Here is a 21353-nt window from a genome sequence, read left to right as displayed (position 1 = left end):
AATTTTAGATTCCTCTGAACTTGGTAGAAATCGACTGCACTATTTTAAATAACACTTTAAGGCAAATCCTTTATGATCTTCGCACAATTATTTGTAATTTCTTTGCAAATGAGTTACGATCCAATAATCGAGATTTGTGCTCTAATTTTGATACAATAGCAGAAAATATTTCAAAAATGCCTGAGAAGACGCAAGATGTTGTTGAATTGTACAATTACTTGTGCGAGAGTCGAGATTCGACCATGTTTAATTTAAGAAGAAAATTATTGCGTTCTGTAGAATTGATTCTATTCCTTTTTAATTATCAAGCACCCACGGATGATGACATTCACTTAAATACTCGCACCATCACATGGCCGAAAGAAATGGAAACCGTAATGGATCTAGCAAACACAAGATTAAATATGAGAAAAGAATATCTTGAGGAAGTATTGCGTATAAGAAGGGATAATTTTGAACAAAAAATATATAACATGAAATTGGCAATCGATCAATTTAAGAAGAAGGATCCACCTGTACTAACTATGGAGGAGATGGAAGATGCGGTATTGGAAATTGAACATCTTTCTAAAGGGATGGAAGAGATTAGGATAGAAGTTGAAGAGATCAATGAAGAAGAAGGACTTTTAGACATGGAATTGAGTCCATACTTATTAGTTCCCACGATGTCAACGGTTGTCAATGCACTCGATACTCTATGGCATACGGTATTAGATTTTCATAAGAATTATGATAGATGGTTTAATGGTCCATTTTTTGATCTCGATGCCGAAGAAATTAAAGATGAGACTGATAATATCTGGCGCACATTATATAGGCTGGCTCGTATTCTTACCGACATTCCGGGTGCGCGAAAAATTACTGAAATGATTCGTGGAAAAGTGGAGAAGTTCAAACAATACATCCCACTTTTACAAATTATTTGTACTCCTGGATTACAGGATCGACATTGGAAGCAAATTAGCAAAGTAGTAAATGTGGATATAGTACCAACGCCCACAAGTTGTCTGTTTGACATGGTAGAACTGGGATTGTTAGTTCATATAAGTAGACTCGAAGAAATATCGTCTGCTGCTATCAAAGAACACGCACTCCAACAAAATTTACGAAGGATGAAGGAAGAATGGGCAGATGTTAAGTTTCAATTCATACTATATCGTGAAACTGGTGTTCATATATTATCCGCTGTAGATGATATTCATCAATTATTGGACGATCATATTTTGAAAGCTCAAACGATGAGAAGTTCTCCCTTTATAAAAGCTTTCGAAGAGGAGATGCAGGCGTGGGAAAATAAATTATTGCAAATGCAGGATATCATTGATCAGTGGTTAATGTGTCAAGCAACTTGGATGTATCTAGAACCGATATTTAGCAGCGAAGATATAATGCGTCAAATGCCGACAGAAGCGAAGCATTTTAGAAGGATGGATAAAATTTGGCGCAAGATCATGGCATACGCTGTCGAACATAATCGTGTACTTGATGCTACCGGTATGTTAAATATACTGCAAGAATTAACGTTATGTAACTCATTATTGGAAGAAATACAGAAAGGTTTAAACGAATATCTAGAGAAGAAACGTTTATTCTTCCCAAGGTTTTTCTTTTTGTCAAATGACGAACTCTTAGAAATACTCTCTGAAACTAAGGATCCACAGAGAGTACAGCCCCACTTGAAAAAGTGTTTTGAAGGTATTAGTAAATTGCGATTTACTAAAGACGAAGAAATTATTGGAATGTTATCAGATGAAGAAGAGTATGTTCCACTAAGTGGAAAGATTTATCCAGCAGATGCAAAAGGCATGGTTGAAAAATGGTTGTGTCAAGTAGAAGAACTTATGAGAGCTTCCCTTCGAGACATTGCCGAGGAAAGTATTATCGCATATTTCAACACTGTTAGAGAAGAATGGATATTTTCTTGGCCTGGTCAAATTGTTATTTGTTGCAGTCAAATACATTGGACTAGCGAAGTTTGCGAATCATTCGAAGATCATTCTACGATAAATTATTTACAGACATGTAATCATCAAATAGAAAAAACTGTCACTTTAGTAAGAGGTAGATTGGAGCCGGGTGCGAGAATAACAATAAATGCTTTGATTGTGATAGATGTTCATGCTCGAGATGTAGTACGACTGCTCATTGACAAACAAGTGACTAACATTATGGATTTTGATTGGATATCACAACTGAGATATTATTGGTTGGATAATAGTATTTTGGTCACAATAATTACGACCTCTGTAGCATATGCTTTCGAGTACCTTGGAAATACTTCCAGACTTGTAATAACACCATTAACTGATCGATGCTACAGAACTTTAATGAGTGCATTAAAATTAAATCTTGGTGGTTCACCCGAAGGCCCCGCAGGAACTGGTAAAACAGAAACAGCAAAAGATCTTGCAAAAGCTGTCGCTAAACAATGTGTCGTTTTTAATTGTTCGGATGGACTTGACTTTCAAGCAATGGGTAAATTTTTTAAAGGGCTTGCGCAATCTGGAGCATGGGCCTGTTTTGATGAATTTAACAGAATAGATCTAGAAGTTCTCTCGGTGATTGCTCAGCAAATTTTAACCATTCAGATGGCTATAAGTTTACAATTGGAGAAATTTATGTTTGAGGGTACAGAGATTAAATTAAATCCCACTTACTATGTTATCATAACAATGAATCCTGGTTATGCTGGACGTCAAGAACTTCCTGATAATTTAAAAGTTCTTTTCCGTACAGTAGCAATGATGGTACCAGATTACGCTATGATAGGAGAAATTACTTTATATTCTTTCGGTTTCATAGACGCCAAGAATCTTGCAGAGAAGATAGTTCATACGTATAAATTATGTTCTGAACAATTAAGTTCACAAAATCATTATGATTATGGCATGCGAGCTGTAAAAACCGTGCTTACTGCTGCTGGAAATTTAAAGTTGAAATATCCCATGCAAAATGAATCTGTTTTGATCCTTCAAGCGATCATTGACGTCAATCTTCCGAAATTTTTGGCTCAAGATATTCCTCTATTTAATGGAATATACACAGATCTTTTCCCTGATACCAGTTTACCAGAACCTCATCGCGATGAATTAATAGAGTTAATTAGAATTGTTTTGAAGAAACGAAATCTTCAAGACACGCCTTGGTACATGGAAAAAATAATCCAAATTTATGAGATGTTGTTGGTACGTCATGGTTTGATGATCGTAGGTCGTACATTAAGCGGAAAAACCCAAGCGTATCAAGTTTTGGCCGAAGCTTTGGGTGAGTTAGCTGGTAAAAGACGCGCTACTATGAGAGAATTTTCAACGATTTATAAGATTATTAATCCAAAAGCTATTACTTTGGATCAGTTGTATGGTAGTTTTGATCCAGTATCGCACGAATGGAGCGATGGTGTCTTAGCAAACATTTTCAGGGAATTTGCACAAGCTATATCGCCCGAACGGAAGTGGATAGTTTTCGATGGACCTGTTGATGCTATATGGATTGAGAGTATGAATACGGTGCTTGATGATAATAAGAAACTCTGCCTGATGTCTGGAGAAATTATACAAATGTCACATAAAATGAATATGATGTTTGAACCAGCTGATTTGGAACATGCTTCACCAGCTACTGTCAGTAGATGTGGCATGATTTATATGGAACCATCTCAACTTGGTTGGAATGCATTATTTGACTCATACAAAACATACCTTAAAAATAAGTTACTTATCGAACAATATGAGTTAATTATTGAATTGATCGAATGGTTGACAGAGCCAATTCTGTATTTTGTACAACATTATTGTAAAACATTTGTGGAAGCGTCAGATCTTCATATGTTCTTAGTAAGTAGAAATATATTTCTACTATATTTACATTAATTGTATGGTAGATGCGTTCTTAACCTCTTCTCAAATAATAGATATATATACAGAATTGTAACATTACATATATGTAATATATTTAAAATATGCAACACCTCGACAATTGATATAATGCCTGAAAATAGCAAAAAAGTTATACTATTCTACAACTTAAGCGAATTTCACATGTTCCTTTGTGCGTTATAAGAGTTATTTATTATATTGATTGAATACTTCATCTTTTTTAAACATCTTCTAAACAGCTTCTTTTTTTGTTGAAATTCTATCTTTAATTATTCTTATAATGAATCTCTAATCTGTTATTATATTAATAGCATTAAAATGCTAAAAGTATAAATAATACTAGACTCTATAGATCTTGAAATTCAGATCAGGATTTAATATATATTATTATAACTATTTATTTTAGTCTTTTACAAAACTTTTCACTGCAATGCTGGATGGAGAAACACAAGTTAGCACAGTTTGGCTACAATGTGTTTTATTATTTAGTATGATTTGGGGAATGTGTTCAACATTAATGAGCGATAGCAGGAAGGCTTTTGACGTTTATTTAAGAAAATTATCACTTGGAAATGTCGAAGAATATCCTAAACCAAAAGCTTTTAAATTGACGAAACAACAGCTTTTTCCTGATAAGGGAACCGTTTACGATTGGATATACGATAAAAGAAATAATGGATGTTGGATACCGTGGATGGACACAACGTTACAAGTATTAAATATTTTAATAAGCATTATTTCAATTCTTCTTTCCTTTTTGCAGTATTACGTTACTTTTGTAAAATGTCTCAAGCATAATACAAATAGGATAGATAGATTTGTGTTTCGTAATGACTGAATTGAAGTATAAATGCATTATTTTCCCAAAATAATTACAAAATATTAATGTAGTCTAATAACTATTTTTAACATTAGAAGGTTTTGATATAGAAATGTTGTCATATTCATGAAGCAGTTTATTAATTTCAGAAATATTACAGTTGTTTAATATGAATAATTATTTTTCTTTTAATAATAGTTATGATCTTATTACTTATTATTATCTCATTTAATCTATTAAATTTGTGTGATCTTCTGTCGCATTACGATAGTTTATAATTCGATTATCAAATGTTATAAAAATATTTACTATAAACATAGAGAATAATTTTTCTTGGTGCTTAAAATAAAAATGATACTATTATTCTAAATATATAATCCACAATAACATTTCAAATGAATACTTTGTAAATTTCTATTTCTTTCTGAATAGATTTTACTGTAAGAGGCAAATTTAATATCAATTTATGTGTCTAATTCATCTTTTTTTGTATCTTAGGCGTCTTTATTACCGGATGTAAAATCAAATGGATTAATTATACCAACAACTGAAGTAGTAATTCAGTATTTCTTTATCAGAAATCTTCTACATAGAGCAATACCTATATTATTTGTTGGGCCAACTGGTACCGGCAAATCTGTTATTGTATTAGATTATTTGCAATTTCTACCTAGACAAAAATATATAGAGAATATTATAAACTTTAGTGCTCGTACCACTGCTGCTCAAACCCAAGAGATAGTGATGTCTAAGTTGGATCGTAGAAGAAAAGGTGTATATGGCCCACAAATGGGAAAGAAATGCGTACTATTCGTTGATGATCTAAGTATGCCGCAGGTAGAACAATACGGAGCTCAACCGCCAATTGAACTCATCCGTCAATGGGTGGATCATGGGCACTGGTTTGATTTAAAAGATACGACAATGTTATACTTAGTGGATATGTTTCTAATTTGTGCTATGTTGCCACCCGGAGGCGGTTCCAACATGGTCACACCCAGATTAACTCGACACATGCATATAATTGGTATCGACTTTTTTGAAGAGATGACAATGACCAAAATCTTCTCCTCGATTCTTGATTCACACTTTGCAAAGGGATTTGTATCAGAAATTTCAAGATTAGGAAAAATGATTGTAAATGCAACGATGGATATATTTCTCAACGCGATCAAAACCTTTCTACCAACTCCAGCAAAAAGTCATTATACTTTTAATTTGCGTGATTTCAGCCGGGTTATTAAGGGTATACTTTTGGTACCAGCCTCTAGAATGAAGGATCCGGATAAACTAATTAGACTATGGGTTCACGAAGTGTATAGAGTTTTCCATGATAGACTGGTGGATGATAACGATCGAGAAACATTGTTTGAAATGGTTCAGTATACTTGTTACGATCAGTTACGACAACCGCTAGGAAAAGTACTCAACAGACTATTACAAGAAGGAGAAACGATAACAAGTTCTCACATGCGTGACCTCTTCTTTGGTAATTATATAGAACCCGATGCTGAACCGAAAATATATGATGAAGTGATAGATCTTGAAGATTTACAACAAAAAATGGATTATTATTTAACAGAGTACAATATGCTTTCTAAGACACCTATGTCGTTAGTTTTATTCAGATATGCTATTGAACACGTTTCTCGCATTTCACGAATATTGCAACAAGAAAGTGGAAATGCTCTTCTAATAGGAATAGGTGGATCGGGTAGAAGTTCGTGCGCTAAATTGGCAACTAACATGTGCGAATATATTATGTATCAGATTGAAATTACTACGACTTACGAATTTTCGGAATGGCGAGAAGACCTAAAAAGGTTGTTATTACGTGTTGGATGCGATGGAAAATCTACTACCTTTATTTTTGGCGATCATCAAATAAAGGATGAATCTTTCGTCGAAGATATAAATATGGTTTTAAACACTGCCGATGTACCAAATTTATACGATACCGAAGAAAAGGCTGAAATTTTAGATAAAATGACGAATATAATGCATAGCATCGGTGGGAGAAAAGTTGAAATTACTCCTATGATTCTTTACAACTTATTCCTTGAGAGGATAATAAAAAACCTTCACTGGATTTTGACAATGTCTCCAATAGGAGATAAGTTTAGAAATCGCTTGCGAATGTTCCCCTCATTGATAAACTGCTGTACTATTGATTGGTATACAGTTTGGCCTGAAGATGCCCTAGAAAAGGTAGCACGAGTATCATTGCAAAATGTTAACATCAGTATGGATTTACGAGAAAAATGTGTTTACATGTCGAAAAAGTTCCATATAAGTATCGCATTGGCTAGTGAAGATTATTATAAAACACAAGGCAGAAGATACTACATAACACCGACGAGTTTCTTAGAACTTATCAAATCGTTTTGCAGGCTATATGATCAAAAAATCAAAGAAATTACCGAGCAACAAATGCGGTACGAAATGGGATTGGAAAGGTTGGATTTCGCAGCAGAACAAATAGCGGTTATGAAACAGGAACTTCAAGCCTTGCAACCTAAATTACTGGCACAATCCGAGTTAAGCAATAAACTTATGGTTAGAATAGAACAGGATACTATTAACATTGAAGCAAGAAAGGAAATTGTAGGTGCAGAAGAAGCTTTAGCAAACGAAGCTGCAGCTGCTGCACAGGCTATAAAAGATGATTGCGAAAGCGATCTAGCTGAAGCTACACCTGCATTAGAAGCTGCTTTAACTGCGCTGGATACCTTGAAACCTGCCGACATTAGTATTGTGCGATCAATGAAAAGTCCACCAGCAGGCGTAAGATTAGTAATGGAAGCTATTTGCGTTTTAAAAGGAATCAAACCTGAAAAAGTTCAAGATCCAGCAACTGGTCGAGTTGTAGAAGATTACTGGCCAGCTTCTATAAGGATATTGGGTGATATGAGATTTCTCGAGAGTTTGAAAAACTTTGATAAAGACAACATACCACCGGCATACATGAAAATAATTCGTGAAAAATTTATAAATGACAGAAGTTTTCAACCGGAAGCTATTAAAAAGGTTTCCACGGCATGTGAAGGTCTTTGCAAGTGGGTACGAGCGATTGAAGTTTATGATCGGGTGATTAAAGTCGTTGCTCCAAAACAAGCAATGCTGGCAGAAGCTGAAGCCGCCCTTGCTAAACAAATGGAGGCTTTAAACGCTAAGAGAGCCCTTCTTCAGGAAGTTACTCAGAAGTTACAATCGCTCAATGACGAATTTGCCGAGTGCATGAGAGAGAAGAAGAAGCTCGAAGATCAAATTGATTATTGCAAGAAAAAATTAGATAGAGCTGAAAAATTGCTAAGTGGTTTAAGCGGAGAGAAAAATAGATGGCAGGAAACAGCTACTATATTAGGAGCAAGCCTTAATAATGTTATTGGCGACGTTTTATTGTCTTCAGGAGTAGTCGCATATTTTGGAGCCTTCACGATAGAATACAGAAATAAATTAATCGCAGAATGGCACAAATCTTGTGTAGAAACAGCAATTCCATGTGGAAGAAAGTTTAATTTGATTGATATTTTAGGTAAACAAGTAGAAATTAGAGCATGGATAATTTTTGGTTTACCGGCAGATAACTTTTCTGTGGAAAATGGAATAATTGTAAAAAACGCTGATCGATGGCCACTTATGATCGACCCGCAAAATCAAGCAAACAAATGGATAAAAAATATGGAGAAAGAAAATAATTTATCGGTTATTAAACTTTCTGATCCAAATTATGTGAAAATAGTGGACACTTGTATACAGCTTGGCACACCTGTTTTGTTGGAAAATATTTTAGAAGAAATAGATGCGATATTAGAACCTGTGCTTCTTAAAAATATTTACAAAGAACGTGGTATCTTCTATATAAAGTTTGGTGAAAACATAATTGAATATAATTCTGATTTTCGATTTTATATTACGACGCGTTTAAGGAATCCACATTATTTACCAGAAGTAGTTGTGAAAGTAACATTATTAAATTTTATGATTACACCTCAAGGACTTCAGGATCAGTTACTAGGTATAGTCGTTGCTAAGGAATTACCCGTACTGGAAGAACGCAAGAATCAGTTGATTATAGAAGGTGCAAAGAATAAAAAGATATTGGAGGAAATAGAGGATAAAATTTTAGAAGTTTTATCTGCCTCGGAGGGCAATATTTTGGAGGATGAAACAGCAATTACAATATTATCAACTTCGAAAACACTGGCAGAAGACATCGAAGCTAAGCAAGAGGTAGCTGCTAAAACAGCGATAGAAATTGATAATGCTCGTAATGAATATAAACCTGTTTCGAGGCACGGGTCTGTTCTGTTCTTCTGTATCTCCGAATTGGCAAACATTGATCCTATGTACCAGTATTCTTTACCGTGGTTCATTCATCTTTATGAAATGTCAATAGCAAACAGTGAAAGGAGTGAAGATCTAAATAATCGAATAAAAAATTTAAATACATATTTTACAGCTAGTATTTATAGAAACGTGTGTCGTTCTTTATTTGAAAAGGATAAATTGATATTCTCTTTTGTTCTGTGTGGTGGTCTTTTACGTGCTGATAAAAAGATAGATGAAGAACTTTGGACATTTTTGTTGGCAGGTGACGTAGCTCTAGATAATCCTTATCCAAATCCTGGCTCTCCTTGGTTAACTGATAAATCTTGGAATGAAATAGTTAGAGCTACAAATTTACCTGAACTTGGAAAGCTACAACAATCTTTTGAAACACAAACGTTATATTGGAAGGCTTATTATGACTCATCTAATCCTCAGGAGGAATCTTTTCCATATCCATTCCAAAATGAGGGAGAAAATTTAAAGAAGCTAATTATACTTAAATGTATAAGACCAGATAAAATTGTGGCTGCTGTGCGAATGTTTGTTATATTTAATATGGGACAGTCTTTTGTAGAACCACCACCATTTGATCTTCAAGCATGTTATAGCGATTCTAGTAACGTAACTCCTCTTATTTTTATTCTTTCTCCTGGATCCGATCCAATGGCAGGCTTAATTAGATTTTCAGAAGATTATGGAATACCAAAAGAAAATTTGATGTCTATATCATTGGGACAAGGTCAAGGTCCAATAGCAGTGAACATGATAGATAGAGGGATAAGAAGAGGAGAGTGGGTAGTACTTCAAAATTGCCATTTGGCAGTATCTTGGATGAAAGAATTAGACAGAATTTGCGATGAAATTATTATACCAGAAAATACGCATCCCAAATTTCGATTATGGTTAACCAGCTATCCATCGAAGGATTTTCCAATCTCTATTTTACAAAATGGAGTTAAAATGACTAATGAACCACCAAAAGGATTGAAGAATAATCTACTGAGAAGTTATTTGAATGATCCCATATCAGACACAAAGTTCTTTAACAGTTGTAATAAAATAAGTGAATGGAGGAGCCTCCTTTTTGCTCTATGCTTCTTTCATGCTGTTGTTCAAGAAAGACGTAATTTTGGTCCATTAGGCTGGAATATACCATATGAATTTAATGAATCAGATCTCCGCATTAGTATGTTACAACTACAGGTAAGATTATGTATAGTAAATCCCAACTCGCAAATCCCTACCTTTTATGCATAATAGAATATTTTTCATTCAAAAGAGTAAAATTCGTATGTTGAAATTCTGCTCCGTTTGGAACAGAAACAAATATATTACGTATTATCTTAAATAAATTCGCTTGTTTTATATTTCTTTTGATTACAATCTTGTTGTGATCAAAAAGTTACTGTAAAACGTCTAAATCTTTTAGTTGCGAAGGACAAACACTTGTGAGATTCATTATTGTTATAATAGATCAATTTGCATTTTACAATTCGAAGATTAAATTAACTTTGTATAATAACTGTAAATGCCTCGCAAAAAAGCCATCTTATGCATGTTTTATTTATATTTATTTTTATATTTATATATTTTTATTTATATTAATTCACACTATATAATTAACAGTAATCGATAAAGTAGTTTTTCCATTTGTCACCATGAAATACTATATTAAATGTTAAATGTGTATATTATTATATTTTGTGGTATTACCATACAAGCTGATATTGACATGATGGTACAACTGAAAATAGTTCGACTATATGAAAAAATAAGTCCAAAATGTAAAGCAATACTTTTTCGTATAGGATTTCATTTTCGAATAAATCGACGTTGAATATACGCCAAGTACGCGTACATTTACCTACGCACGATCTCACTTACTCCTATCTCTAATGGATATTACTTCAAAGTTTGTACCGTTTTTGCATTCGAACATTTGATACAAAATTTTGTACAAAAAGATATTAATCGAAATGTACTAAAATTTAATTTAAAAAATAATAATTTTAAAAATAATTTTATTTATACTTTATTTAAACACATATTCAATAACGGTTAGAATTACTCACTTACTTGCTAAACATAGCATATTAAATATATTGCAATCTAATCGAAGGTTATCAAAATGTCGTAAAACGTTAATGCTTAATGGAATTATATGTACATCAAACTTGTCATTAAATTAAGATACAATCGTTACAATTACTGATGTTACAATTAAAAATGTATATTAGTAGCATTTTTAATTTTGCGCCACCTTCGAATAGGTAGGAATATATTTAATCTGCTATGTTTAGTAAGTAAATGAGTAATCTTAGTCGTTATTAAATATGTGTCTAAATAAAGTATAGATAAAATACTTTGTACTTTTTAGCGCATTTCAAAATCAGTAATATCTTTTTGCACAAAATGTTTTATCAAATGTTTGGATGCAAAAACCATACAGACTTTGTGTTAAGGTTATTTGATGTATGTGGAATCAAAGAAACGCATGAGTAAATTGTAAGGTATTGTAAGTATATACAGTGCTGGACAAAAGTATTGGCACAGCATGATTGTTATGATAGAAATGCTTATAACTACTAAACAAATTGATTTAAACAAAAAACTTTTTGACGTATTTATTTATTATCTATTCTAGTTTATTACATAACAAGAGCAACAATATAAATAAAATAATACGCAAAATAATAACAAAAATATATTTTTTGAACATTTTATGGGTGGACAAAAGTATTAGCACAGTAGAATATTTACGCTTATAACTAATTACATAATAAACTTCTAATATTTTGTTGGCAGTCCTTTTCTTTTAAGGACTTCCTTTAATCTTCTGGGCATCGAGTGGACTAATTTTTTAGTGAATTCAGGTACAATATTGCTCCATTCCTGCAGAAGAACTTTCTTCAGTTCAGACTTGCTTGTGATATTATGTTTCCTAATTCTTTTTTCCAATTCGTTCCACACGTGCTCAATGGGATTCATATCGGGACTTTGAGGTGGTGTGTTTAATGTGTGGGCAGTATTATATATTATCCACTGACGAACAATATACGCCATATGTTTAGGATCTCGATCCTGCTGAAAATAGAAATCCCTGGGGAGGTTTAATTTTTGAGTACTTTTCAAAAGATTTTGCTTGAGTATATTTAAATATACATATTTATCCATTATCTCATCAATGAATATAAGTTCTCCTACACCCGATGATGCCATACATCCCCACACCATTAAACCACCACCCCCATGTTTCATGGTGGCTTGCAGATTCAGTTCGTCCATCTCTGTGTTGGGTTTTCGCCATACTAATATTCTGCCGTCAGATTTAAAAATATTAAACTTACTTTCATCTGAAAACATGATCTTTTCCCAAAAATCAGTATCTTTCGTAACAAACTCTTTCGCGAATTCCACTCTTTTCTTTTGGTTTATTTTACTGATGTAGGGCTTTCTTCGTGCTGCACGGGCAGAATAACCGGCATCCTTCAATACCCTACGTACAGTTTTGGTACTTACTTCTTTTTCACACTCAGCTTTTAACGGATCCAAAAACTAATTCGACTGAAATTGCTTCGATGTTAAAAGCTGAGTGTGAAAAAGAAGTAAGTACCAAAACTGTACGTAGGGTATTGAAGGATGCCGGTTATTCTGCCCGTGCAGCACGAAGAAAGCCCTACATCAGTAAAATAAACCAAAAGAAAAGAGTGGAATTCGCGAAAGAGTTTGTTACGAAAGATACTGATTTTTGGGAAAAGATCATGTTTTCAGATGAAAGTAAGTTTAATATTTTTAAATCTGACGGCAGAATATTAGTATGGCGAAAACCCAACACAGAGATGGACGAACTGAATCTGCAAGCCACCATGAAACATGGGGGTGGTGGTTTAATGGTGTGGGGATGTATGGCATCATCGGGTGTAGGAGAACTTATATTCATTGATGAGATAATGGATAAATATGTATATTTAAATATACTCAAGCAAAATCTTTTGAAAAGTACTCAAAAATTAAACCTCCCCAGGGATTTCTATTTTCAGCAGGATCGAGATCCTAAACATATGGCGTATATTGTTCGTCAGTGGATAATATATAATACTGCCCACACATTAAACACACCACCTCAAAGTCCCGATATGAATCCCATTGAGCACGTGTGGAACGAATTGGAAAAAAGAATTAGGAAACATAATATCACAAGCAAGTCTGAACTGAAGAAAGTTCTTCTGCAGGAATGGAGCAATATTGTACCTGAATTCACTAAAAAATTAGTCCACTCGATGCCCAGAAGATTAAAGGAAGTCCTTAAAAGAAAAGGACTGCCAACAAAATATTAGAAGTTTATTATGTAATTAGTTATAAGCGTAAATATTCTACTGTGCCAATACTTTTGTCCACCCATAAAATGTTCAAAAAATATATTTTTGTTATTATTTTGCGTATTATTTTATTTATATTGTTGCTCTTGTTATGTAATAAACTAGGATAGATAATAAATAAATACGTCAAAAAGTTTTTTGTTTAAATCAATTTGTTTAATAGTTATAAGCATTTGTATCATAACAATCTTGCTGTGCCAATACTTTTGTCCAGCACTGTATATGTCGGGTTGGCGTTAGGGGCGTGTAATGAGTCTTCGCTGGTGTTGTTCATTGTTGTTGCACAAACGTTTATTACACTGATATAGTTGGTACAAGATTGACAAGCGGCCGCGGTAACTAGACGCTAATGACAATGACCCTAGGTTCGATATGGCGAATCCACGGTCCACGGGATAACGAATATACTTTGCTTCGAAGTCTAAGTCGGACTCGACTTACTACTCGTGATACAAGGATCGCTTGATTAGCTCTTTGCTAAGACGTAGATTATTCACCGATCGTACAAACACACTAGGTATATGGCTAATGAGACTGCAAGAAAGGGAATGACTTTCCGTCACGACGACGCTGCAGAGGAAAACTATGATGGGATGTGCCTAAGGGCACGAGATCATCGGATTCGTCAAAGAAAGCCTCCACACGGAGGGTGAGGGAAATGGGCGTTGCTGTTAATTGGTTAATTTCTATATCGGCGGTTAGCAAAAGATGCTAGCCGCCTTTGAGAGAGAGTTCCTGGCGGGAAGCGTCGCACCTGAGGAAATCTGATCTCCCATATCTTTCCGCAATAGGTGACAGATTTACGGACGGATAGAACAAAGACTGTTTGTCAATCGGAAGGACTAAGTCCTAAGATTTGTAGCGGCTCCTCAGACTATCTGAGCATAAACTGTGAATGATGCATCGGCATCTGGCGATCATCTTACTCAAAGAATGCGGTCTATGTGTGACGAGCCGCGGGACTGTTACAATGTTTTATTGTCAAGTGTCGGTACTGCCAATTCTTTAAAGGAAAGCTACGTAACTTCATATCTCTGTTAGGCGGAACGTTCATCCCGCGACCGTGGCCACGCTTCGGCGACCGATGGTCACCTCGAGTCCAAAGGCTCATTGTCACAAATTTCGAATGACTGTATTATACAATGACTGTGGAATACAATGTAAGCTGGTCCAGATCCGCACACTAGCAATGTTACCCAAGAGACTAAAAGAATCCCGAAGCCAACGTCGTACATGTACCGCTTATAGTCTGTCATCGACGCATTCTTTTGTCTATGCGTTATCGATGGCTTTGACGCTTGAGAAAACCGAAGACTAGATGAGTTTTCTTAGAAGTTTTTTTTTTTTAGTTTATTTTTGGTTTTTACAATTTGTCCTGAAGGACATTTGGTAAAGTGTTATATCTCATTGGTAATAAAAAAATAAATAAAATAAAAATAAATATAGCATGTGGGTGGCTACTCCCAGCGGGGTGCCATCTTGGTGTTTGCTAGGTTATATCTTTTATGTGGTCTATTGGGTGTTTCCTTTTTAGTCTTCTTGCGATGTTTGTTGTGTTGTTCGTTTCCGCTGCCAGCTGGTTCGGCTGTGTTTCTATTCTTTTTTCTTAGAAGTGGCGATCACTTCAACACTTTGCAATAATATCCATTGAAAGTAGGAGTAAGTGAGATCGTGCATAGGTAAGTGTACGTGTATTCGGCAAATCGTTAATGTTGATTTATTCGGAAATTATTACACGAAAAAAATATAGCTTTACATTTTCTACTTATTCTTTCATGTAGATTCACACTTTTTTCTGTTGCACCATTACGTTGGTATCACTTTATATATTGAAGTTTCTTTTCCTTATATATTAGCTCTTTTTAAATGATTATGAGCAAGTACCGTTTGATGCACTTCTCTATTTAACGGGTGAATGTAATTACGGTGGCCGTGTAACTGATGATAAGGATAGACGTTTGCTGGATTCATTATTGAAACAATACTACAATGAGGATGTTATTACCGATCCACAGTAAGTTTTATGAATACATCTAGATATTTATAATACGATAAATTCATAATCTATTGATTTACTTCTTTACGTTATTACATTAAATGCTGTATCATTTGTAATGTATATGCGTATTTCTTATTTATATGTATTATGTTTATTAATTTCAATCCTACATCTATGAAATGGACTTCAGTTTTCAAACTTTTTAACTAAATCTTATCTTATACATACAAACATATTCCATTTACACATTTTTCAACTCGTTTCCTTTGTTGAAAATTACATACAAAATTGCATACAGTAATTTTTTCTTCTTTTTTTATTTAATTTGTACTTTACAATTTGAGATTTGATGAATGTTTCTAAGTTTATTGCTAAATAACATGTGGATGACTACCCCCAACGAGATACCATCGTCGAGTTTGTCTTTTTTGTTTCGCATACACTAATGGCCAGTTCTGCCCGAGCAGCCGAGCTAAGCAGACGTGACAAACTGTGCTTCGGTGAAAGTGCGACAAGCAGTGAATTTAGGTGGACAAAACGACAATGAACACTGCCAAATGATTAAAGCTGCAAAATGCAACAACAAATACCGCCAATCAATATAACAAACAAAGGTGAAATATACTACATAAATAAAGCTACAAATACGTTAAACAGAAAACAACCAATTAACAAAGAACAGGAAAGCTTACCTATAAAAGAAATGGAAACGTTGCAAAAGCACGAAGAAAACAGCTACAATGACGAACTATTTTTTTTTTTGCTATAAACAAAGTGTTATGAATGTATTTTTACATTACATGTTTGAATAATACGCAACAGTTATCAATATGTTAGATATCATATTGGTTTTTTTTTTTTTATTTTATTTTGGTTTTTACAATTTGTCCTGAAGGACATTTGGTAAAGTGTTATATCTCATTGGTAAATAAAAAAAATAAAATAAAATAAATATAGCATATGGGTGGCTACCCCCAGCGGGGTGCCAGCTTCGTGTTTTCTAAGTTATATCTTTTATAAATATCAAGATGAACATTGGAAGGTAGCAGCAGCACACAAATAGCGTAAATAATACCAGGCACAAGCGCTATGAAAATTTCAGGTACACAGAAGCAACAGTGGCTACAAGACATCTCATTCCGAAATTCATTCAGTTCACTGATAGAAGAGGTAGATCTGGACCCAAAAGAAAAAGCCACAACTCATATCGTTAAACCACCACCGATCTACATCGATACCCAAATAATAGATTCCCCAATTGAGCTATTGAACGATACTGCTGGAAAAGAAAACTTCAGTATAAAGCAATTAAAACTGGAACAAGTAAAAGTGCAAACAAAAACTCCAGAAGTATTTAGAAAAGTGACGCAAGCATTAAAGGAGAAAAATATTGGGTATCATACATTCCAGTTCAAAGCAGAAGAATGCTACAAAATAGTAATTAGAGGACTACACCCAAGGACAAACACAAAAAATATATGAGAGAAATTAACAAAAATCGGACACCAAGCAAGAACAATAAATAATATAACCAGATACGATACGAAACAGCTATTCCCACTTTTTCTAATAGAACTTGAACTCAAAGCTAATAACAAAGAAATCTTTGACATTCAAAAAATCCTAAACACGATAGTCAGACACACCTAGTCAGGCACATTAATCCAGAAATAGCAGTCACATTACTACAAGAGCATATTACAAAAAGAGAAAAATGGCTACTAGATAAACAGATAAAAGCAAACTCCAGTAAATGAAGCCATATTACATTTACATGCAAACATACTACATTTACACTAAGAAAACGGAAACCACCAAATATCCAACTGAATGGCACACACATAAAACAAACAAGGCAAGTTAAATACAAGTTAAATAAAATAAAAAAAATAACGACTGCACTTAGACACACAACTTACATGGAAGCACCATACTAAATCAATTAGAGACAAAATACGGATAAAAAAAAGACAGATGCACTAGCTAGCTAGTCGAAACTCTAAACTCAGTATGGAAAATAAACTGAAAATTTACAAAACGATAATAAAACAAATTTGAACGTACGAAATACTATTATGAGGGGACACATAAATAAACTAGAGTCGCTACAATCGAAGATACTCAGAACAATAGTCAACGCCCCATGGTATGTCAGAAACGAAGATATACGCAAAGACCTAAAAATACCAACGGTCAAAAAAGAAGTCGGCAGATACGCAAAAAAAAACAAGGTAAGAACGGCAAAACATCCAAACCAGCTGGCTGTTGAAGCGAGCAAAACTCTTATAAAAAGAAGACTAAAGAGAAAACAGCTCACTGATCTCACTAAAGAAATAAAATAGACAAACTCGAAGATGGTATCCCGCTGGGGGTAGCCATCCACATGTTAATTAGCAATAAAGCTGGAAAAATGTATTGAATGTCCAGTTGGACAAATTGTAAAGTACAAATTAAATAATAATAATAATAATAATAATAATAAAATAACTAATGACTAGAACTTTTCGCTTTCCACCGCCAACCCTCCTACCCATCCTCTTCTAAATAAGATCTTCCTCTATCATATGTCGTCTATAAACGTTATGAGTAACATTGAACTTAGAGCGCATCCCTGTCTGATACGCTCATGTGTCTAGAATTCTTCCGAGAGCTTATTGTTAATTGTTCCTCTTATTACGCGCAAATGGTTTCTTCATAAATTTTTGCAATTCTTTCAATGAGTCCTTTACTTATACCTCTTATCTCTATGACCTGCCGAAGCTTCCCCTTGCTTACCTTGTCAAAAATCGCCTTTAGGTCCTCGAAGAATGCATAAATCTTGCTCCTCTGCTAACTTATTATTTAGTAAAAACGCTTCTAATTTTTCATACAGTGATAAGATTAAAATGGTGAGATATTATTTTCAAAAGTATAGAATGATTCACATAAAGCATTATAAGCCGTTTTCACAGAAAGTATAGCAGATATGGATTAAGCTTTTCTTCATTTTAGTAGTACAAAAGAGCTGCTTATAATTATTTGAGGAACAAGAGATGTTTCTGAGATGACCACTTGGAGTCAACAGGATCCTTCCTTATGTTTTAAAAATGAAATACCATATTCTGTTCATTTAGATCTTATGAAACTGAATAAAATTTACTTGAAGCATTTATCGTTACTCTGCATAATTAAAGATGTATGACGGAAGGAATATCTCAAGGGGAACTACATGGAGACGACAAAGAGTGATTAAAATAGACGTATTCTGAAGAAAAATTAAATTTAAGTATTCAAAATGACGGCCATTCACTTCTAAACATTCATAAGTTATGAGTACAACACCTACAACAAAAAAAGATATAAAGAGAAGAACGTTGCACATAGAGTAAACAAGTGTTTAGAAATGAGTGGTTACAATTTCAAATACTTAATAAAATGATTTTTACCTCAGAATACATCTATTTTAAGTACCCTTCAACGCATTCGCGTAATTCCTCTTTAAGACCTTCCTTCTGCCATAACTCTTTAATTATTCAGAATAACGATAAATGCTTTAATTAAATGTTATTCAGTTTCGTAAGAGCTACTTAAATGAACAGAGTATAATATTCCACTTTTAAAAAATTAAGGAAGACTCTTCTTGACCTCTGGTAGTTGTTCGGGATTTAGAGTGGCTGTTTTTTTTTTTTTTTTTTTTTTTTAATAGTGTTTATTTATGCCAAGATTTGTTTTTTTTTAATACATTGTAGAATTCACATAAACTATGAATTAGAATAAGGTGTGTTAGGCAAAGGTACCGATACGCGACGGTACGACGTAGCCATACTGTATTGAGTTTTTTTTTTTTTTTTTTTTTTCCTATGTTATATCTTTTATGAGGTCTATTGGGTGTTTCCTTTTTAGTCTTCTTGCGATATTTGTTGTGTTGCACGTTTCAGCTGCCAGCTGGTTCGGGTGTGTTTCTATTCTTGTTCTGTATCTTATTGCGAATCTGGTAATCTCCTCCTTGACCGTTGGTATTCCGAGGTCTTTCCTTATGTCCTCGTTTCTAACGTACCATGGGGCGTTTACTATTGTTCTAAGGATTTTGGCTTGTATTGTTTCGATTTTGGTTATATGACTCGTTGCTGCTGTTCCCCATAGTGGAATTCCGTATGTCCAGATTGGTTTTATGATTATTTTGTATATTTTTAGTTTGTTTTCTGTGCTTAGTTTGGATTTTCGGCTTGTTAACCAGTGCATTTGTCTCCTTGCTGTCTGTATTTTGTCTATTATTGATTTGATATGCTGTTTCCATGTGAAGTGTGTATCTATGTGAAGTCCAAGGTATTTGACTTGCCTTGTTTGTGTTATTTGCGTGCCGTTCAGGAAGATGTTTGGTGTTATCTGTTTTCTCAATGTGAATGTGATGTGGTTGCATTTGTTAGGGTTAGCTTTGATTTGTTTATCCTGTAGCCACTTTTCTATTTTTGTGATGTGCTCTTGTAGTATTGTGGCTGCTGTTACAGGGTTAGTGTGCCTGACTAGCACGGCTGTGTCGTCCGCGAATGTCAGTATTTTGCTATTGGTAGTTGTTGGAATGTTGGCCGTGTATAATGTGTATAGTATGGGTCCTAGGACGCTTCCTTGTGGAACACCTGCTTTGATGTCTTTTGCTTCGGAGTGTTCGTTATATGTCCTGCTTCTAAGCGGCGGAAACAATTTACGTTGGAGTATTTTTCTGGCTGGGCAGTCTTTGTAGCTGGCTGGGTGGTTTCCGTTGCAGTTGTAGCACTTTACCTCGTTTATTTTTCCCGTATATAGGCAGTAAGTTGTCAGGTGCTTTTCTGCGTATTTGACGCACACCGGGTTTCTGTTGCAGTAATTTTTTGTTGGCACCGCATGCATTGAGGTATGTCTTTTCTTTGTCTGGGTGGTTCAACTGTGATTATTGTGTTTAAGATTTGTTTAATGTCATAGATTTCCTTGTTGTTTTTGTTCGGTTCTAGTTCTATTAGGAACAGCGGTAGTGGTTGTTTGGTATCAAATCTTGTTATGTTATTTATTACCCTTACCTGGTGTCCGATTTTGGCTAGTTCGTCACATATGTTGCTTGTGTTTGTCTTTGGGTGTAGTCCTCTGATAACTGCTTTATAGCTTTTGTCAGTTTTGAGTTGGTAGGTATGGTACCCGGCGTTTTTTTCTTTTAGCACTTTTACCACTTTTCTGTAGGTTTCTGGGGCGTTGGTTAGCACTTTTACCTGGTCCAGTTTTAATTGTTTTATTGAGTAGTTTTCTTTGCCTGCCGTATTGTTTAGCAGTTCGAGGAGGGGGTCTATTACTTGCGCATCGATGTATATTGGTGGTGGTTTGACGTTGTGTTTTGGTTTTTCAGTTGTTTCTGGTTCCTTCTCTTGTGGTAGTATGCTGAAGGGGTTTTGTAGTGGGATTTCTTGGAGCCACTGCTTACTTTCTGTTTCTGCAGCCCTCCTAGTATTTGCGTTTGTTGTAATTTTTCTTCTTTTGCTGGGAGTTACGACCTGCCAGCTTCCGTCTTGTTGTGTCATTTCGTTGTTGTTGGCGTTTGTATCGTCGCTCATTCGAATGATTTCCATTTCGGTTTCTGTAGATTCTTGGATTTCCATATCTTTGTGTACGGCATATGTTTCGCCGTTGCTTGATATCCTGAGCGGTGGCACTCGTTGCATTTTTTGTTTTCCCTGTTTTTCGCACTTTCGGGAACACTTTTTCTCCACGTCCTGTTTCGAGGGAGAGACCTCTCCGGGCATCCGGCACGTCTGCACTCTTCGGCAGTCAAAAGGGAACTATACTGTATTGAGTGTCGTGGTTTTTACAATTTTTTGTGTTTTCGTTCTTGTGTTGGTTTTTTTTGGATTTAAGCCGCTGGGGAGCGGAGCTTTTGTGTGTTCTTGTTTGTGTTGTATTTTTGTCCTGAAACTTGGCCGTAAAACAGGACGCTTCGGTAGTCT

The 21353-nt window shown here is 34.6% G+C and overlaps 1 protein-coding gene across 3 annotated transcripts in view; it reads left to right on the top strand.

Annotated features, from left to right (window-relative positions):
- LOC132907011 (dynein axonemal heavy chain 3) overlaps positions 1-21353 on the top strand; it is a 34071-nt gene that overhangs the window by 8512 nt on the left and 4206 nt on the right. For all 3 annotated transcript variants that reach the window (XM_060959721.1, XM_060959719.1, XM_060959722.1), the window contains 4 exons: positions 9-3833; positions 4282-4587; positions 5194-10230; positions 15263-15420. In XM_060959721.1, coding sequence (XP_060815704.1) covers positions 9-3833; positions 4282-4587; positions 5194-10230; positions 15263-15420 — 9326 coding nt within the window. The remainder of the gene's footprint in view (positions 1-8; positions 3834-4281; positions 4588-5193; positions 10231-15262; positions 15421-21353) is intronic.

This window comes from Bombus pascuorum, chromosome 5 (assembly GCF_905332965.1).
Source record: "Bombus pascuorum chromosome 5, iyBomPasc1.1, whole genome shotgun sequence".
NCBI classification, from domain to species: domain Eukaryota; kingdom Metazoa; phylum Arthropoda; class Insecta; order Hymenoptera; family Apidae; genus Bombus; species Bombus pascuorum.
Note: the sequence above shows the minus strand (reverse complement) of the source record. Positions and strands in the feature narration are given on the sequence as shown.